The following is a 5,000-nucleotide window of genomic DNA, read 5'->3' on the forward strand; positions in this document are numbered from 1 at the left end:
TGGATCAAGCGAGGCGTGCGGTGTAGGCGATGTAGATAAACAAGCGAGCGTGCGTGTGTACATGTAAGATATACAAGCGAGCGTGCGTGTGTACATGTAAAGCGAAGCGTCGTGTGTACATGTAGGATCTACAAGCGAGCAGTGGGTGGTGTACATGTAGAGTATACAAGCGGCGTTGGTGGGTACACATGTACAAACGCGTAAGCGTGCTGTTGTACATGTACAAGCGCGCGTGCATCGCTGTTACAATGGTACAAGCGACGCGTGCGTAGTCGTACCATGTTAGATATACAAGCGAGCGTGCGTGTGTACGATGTACAAGGCGAGCGTAGCGTGTGTACATACATGTAACAACGAGCGTGTGTGTGTACATGTAGCGTAATAGCAAGCGAGGCGTGGGTGTACATGTTCAAGCGAGCGTGCGTGTGTACATGTACAAGCGAGCGGTGCGTGTTGTACATGGTACAGCGCAGCGTGCGGTGTATATGTAACAAACGAGCGTGTGTTCATGTATGCAAGTGGAAGCAGTGCGTGATGTACATTGTAGCAAGCAAGCTGTGGCGTTGTGTATCATGTAGATAATACACAGCGAGCGTGCGTGAGGTACATGTACAAACGAGCGTGCGTGGTGTAGCATGTACAAGCGAGCGTGCGTGTGTAATCATGTACAAGCGAGCGTGCGTGTGTACATGTACCAAAGCAAGCTGCGTGTGGTACATGTAAAGATATACAGCGAGCGTGCGTGTGTACTTACAAGCCAGCCGTGCGTGTGTACATGTAGATATAACAAGCGAGCGTGCGTGTGTACATGTACAAGCGAGCGTTGCGTGTGTACATGTAGATTACAAGCGAGCGTGCGTGAGTACATGTACAAGCGAGCGTGGCGTGTGTCCATGTAGCAAGCGAGCGTGCGTGGGTACATGTACAAGGCTAGGCATGCGGTGTGTACATGTACAAGCAGCGTGCGTGTGTACATGTACGATATACAAGCGAGCGTCGCGTGTGTACATGTAGATATACAAGCGAGCGTGTGTAGCATGTACAAGCGAGCGTGCGTGTGTACATGTTACAAGCGAAGCGTGCGTTTTGTGTAACATGCTAGATATACGCAAGCGAGTGTGCGTGTGTACATGTAGCCGCGGAGCGTGCGTGTGTACATAGTACAGCGAGCGTACGTGTGTACCATGTAGATTATACAAGCGAGTCGTGGTGTGTAGCACTGTAAGCAGAGCGAGCGTACGTGTGTACAGTAGATGATAACAGCGAGGCGCGTGCGTCTGTGTACATGTACAGCGAGCGTACGTGTGTACATGTACAACGAGCGTGTGTGTGTACAGTAGAGATATCAGCGAGCGTGCTGCGTGTACTGTTAGCAAGCGAGCGTAGTGTCGTAACATGTACAGCGAGGCGTGCGTGTGTACAGGTACAAGCGCGAGCGCTAGTGTGTACATGTACGACTATACAAGCAGCGTGCGTGTGCACATGTACAGCGGAGCGTACGTCTGTACAGTACAGAGCGACGTGTGTGTGCTTACATTGTAGATATACAAGGCGAGGCGGCGTGTGTACAGTGTACAAGCTAGCGTAACGTGTGTACATGTACAAGCGAGCGTGCGTGCGTACATGTACAAGCGAGCGTGCGTGCATGCGCGGCGGCGGGAAGGCTGAGCCGTATATAGAGAAGGCTCTGCGGGAAGGCAGTGGGTGATGTCGCGACAGCTGTGATGATGATGGTGATGATGATGACGATGTTGATGATGATGGTGATGATGATGCTTCCAGCGATGATGATGATGATGATGATGATGATGATGATGATCGTGATGATGATGCTTCCAGCGATGATGATAATGGTGATGATGATGATGATGATGGTGATGATGGTGATGATGATGATGATGATGGTGATGATGGTGATGATGATGATGATGATGGTGATGATGGTGATGATGATGAAGATACCAGCGATGATGAGATATTTGCATAATTATGACGTCAGCAAGTTTTCTCTCAGCGATTATGTTAAAGTAGAGAGATAGTCGGATAAGTAATTTGCCGCTGGCGATACTCGTCGCTATGGCAACGATCTGCTTTTAGACGGCGGAACGGGAAGTAGAGAGGAGTAAACCCGGAGGAAAATTCGAGCAAAAAACGCGGGAAGTTCCACGCGCCATTTTACTTCTATTTTTATTGTTATTATTATTATTGTTGCTGTTTTTTTTATCTTGCGTTATGATATTATAATTGTTATGTTTACTTAAATTCTTCTTATTTTATTTTTTATTTATATTATTTGTACCACGTATATAATGCGTTGATAATCTGTGTATTTCAGACACCGCCCAGGCTGATCTATCTACACGATCAGTGGCCGCAGACGGGAGCATGGACGATGTTGCCTATAGTCTCTAGGTATGCTAGCATAGCCCCCTTAGTCCCTTACATAGCGTGGTTAGCTGTGTGTGTGTGTGTGTGTGTGTGTGTGTGTGTGTGTGCGTGCGTGCGTGCGTGCGTGCGTGCGTGCGTGCGTGCATGTGTGTTGTTGGGATGGATGGGGTTAATACGAACAACCACACTCCCTAACACTAAGCTCGTATTACAGTCGCCTCGCTTTATCGGGACAGAGCGGCGAAACCGCGAAAAAGTCCCGATTAAGCGGTGTGTCCCCATTAAACGGTGCGTCCCGGTTAAGTGGTGTGGGAACACTCAACATTAACGCATGTGAGTAAAGTATAGAAATGAACCAACACACGTAAATATTGTTTTTACACGTTACATTGTAAGATTGACTTTGCACATCTTAAGCAGGGTTTACACTACCGACTTTGTGTTGGTGAATTGGCGAATTGGACCAACTTCCCAACTAGGCAACCGACAATCGGCAGTGTGAACGCAAAAGTTGCGCGACCAACCGATCGATAGCAAGTAGTTGGGAGATTAGAACATGTTCTATTTTCGCCAACTCGGTGTTGCCGAATTGCGAAATTGGTCCAACTCGCCAATTCACCAACACAAAGTCTGTAGTGTAAACCCAGCTTAAGATGTGCAAAGTCAATCTTACAATGTAACATGTAAAAACAATCCGCACTGAGCTTTGGTTCATTTTTATATAATTTTCTCGCAGTAAATCTTACAATGTAACGTGTAAAAACAATATTTACGTGTGTTGGTTCATTTCTACACTTTACTCGCATGTAATCTTTACACCTATGTCGTTGTATGCGTGCGTTCACCGGCGTGTTTCGCGTGCTGTTGCAGTCTGGTGCGGACACACATGAGGAACGCAACGTGGTTGTTCATCTGTGAGGAAGAGACGCGGGTGCACCTGCCGCGCCTCCTACACACGCTCTCACGATACGATGCGAAGAAGGTAGGTGGCAGCACCGGCGACACGCGTCCGCGCGAGCCCGCGATTACGGTGGTAGTCACGTGACGTCGGGCGGCGTCGTCGGTCGTCACGTCTGTGTATGACATGCTTGCTTATTGTCATCTACTGCCATACTGCTGCTAGCTGCTCTGCATCTGCTGCTGGTGCTGCTCTGCGCTGCACTAAACAATAACGACAATCTAAAAATAAAAAATCAAATAAAAATACAAAGCAAAAAAAAAAAACAAATAAAAACTAGAGATAATACTATCAAAAAAAAAAGAAAGACAAACTGAAAATATAAAAAATAAAGAACTGATAAAGAAGATCACTTAAAAAACAAAGAAAAAACAGAATCTAAAAAAGCTAACTACTGAAAAACTAAAACTACTACTGACTTTCCACTAAAAAAAAAAAAAAAAAAAAATAAAAAACCATAAAAAAAGAAATAATATCTTAAAAAGAAAACCTCAATGAAAAAAAAGAAGAACTAACAAAAAAAAAAAGACACTAACTAAAAAAGAAGAAAAACTACTACTCGCTGCTGCTACTTCATTGTTGACTGCTACATGCTACTGCTGCTATTGCTACTACTACTACTGGCTGCTACCTGCATCCTACTGCCTACCGCTGGCTGCTGCTGCCTGGCTTACTGCTGCTGCTCGCTATGCTGCCTGCTGCTGCTGCTGGGCTGTGCTGCTGCTACTGCTGCTGCTCTCGCAACAGAGACTCGCGAATCTTAATGGCAGTCTATCCGCGCAATTTTCGAAAATCGGCCGAAAAGGAAGACCGCCGCATACCAATGGTGCGTAATATGCAATTCCAGCGAGGAAATCTTGATTTTGATTACAGCAAGCAGCCGTCCTGTATAGACGCGCCACATATGCGCAGCAGCACAGCAGCAAAGCAGCCAGTGTGATGCAATCAATGAACAGCTGTAAGCATCATGCGTGCCAGGCAGGGTCACGCGGCGCGTTGTGTGTTGATCACCTCTCGCACAGCTCTCCTCCCGCAGTCCTCATTCTCCAGCATCCCATCCTCCCCGCATCCTGCAGCCTCCCGCATCCTCATTCCTCTGCCCGCATTCCCTCAGCCTCCCGCATCCCTCAGCCCCCCGCATCCCTCATCCTCCCGCATCCTCAGGCCTCCTCGCATCCCCGCCCCGATCCTCCTTCTCCCCGCATCTCTCATGTCTGGCCGCAATCCCTCAGCCGCTCCCACCCGCATCCCTCATCCTCCGCATCCTCACTCCTCCCCATCCCTCAGCTCTCGCGCATCCCTCATTCCTCCCGCATCCTCAGCCTCCCGCTATCCTCTAGCCTTCCCGCATTCCTCATCCTCCCGGCATCCCTCATCCTCGCTCCCGATCCCTCATCCTCAACCGGTATCCCTCAGCCTCCCGCGCATCCCCTATCTTCCCGCATCCGTCTCAATGCTCCCGCATCCCTCATCTCACCGCAGTCCCTCATCCCCCGCATGTCTCTCATCCTTCTCCCATCCTCCAGCCTCTCCGCAGTCCTAATCCTTCCCGCAATCCCCCCTCATCCTCCCCGCATCCCCCTTCATCTCTCGCATCCCGGTCATCTCGCGGTCCGCATCCTCATCCTCACCGCATCCGCTCAGACCTCCGCGC

The 5,000-nt window shown here is 48.9% G+C and overlaps 1 protein-coding gene across 1 annotated transcript in view; it reads left to right on the forward strand.

Moving 5' to 3' along the window:
* LOC106817267 (beta-1,3-glucosyltransferase-like) overlaps positions 1-3,433 on the forward strand; it is a 9,404-nt gene extending 5,971 nt beyond the window's left edge. The window contains exons 3-4 of the mRNA XM_014821925.1: positions 2,336-2,412; positions 3,259-3,433. Coding sequence (XP_014677411.1) covers positions 2,336-2,412; positions 3,259-3,433 — 252 coding nt within the window. The remainder of the gene's footprint in view (positions 1-2,335; positions 2,413-3,258) is intronic.
* Positions 3,434-5,000: the final 1,567 nt, after the last annotated feature.

This window comes from Priapulus caudatus, unplaced genomic scaffold, assembly GCF_000485595.1.
Source record: "Priapulus caudatus unplaced genomic scaffold, Priapulus_caudatus-5.0.1 Scaffold1655, whole genome shotgun sequence".
Taxonomy (NCBI): Eukaryota; Metazoa; Priapulida; class Priapulimorpha; order Priapulimorphida; family Priapulidae; genus Priapulus; species Priapulus caudatus.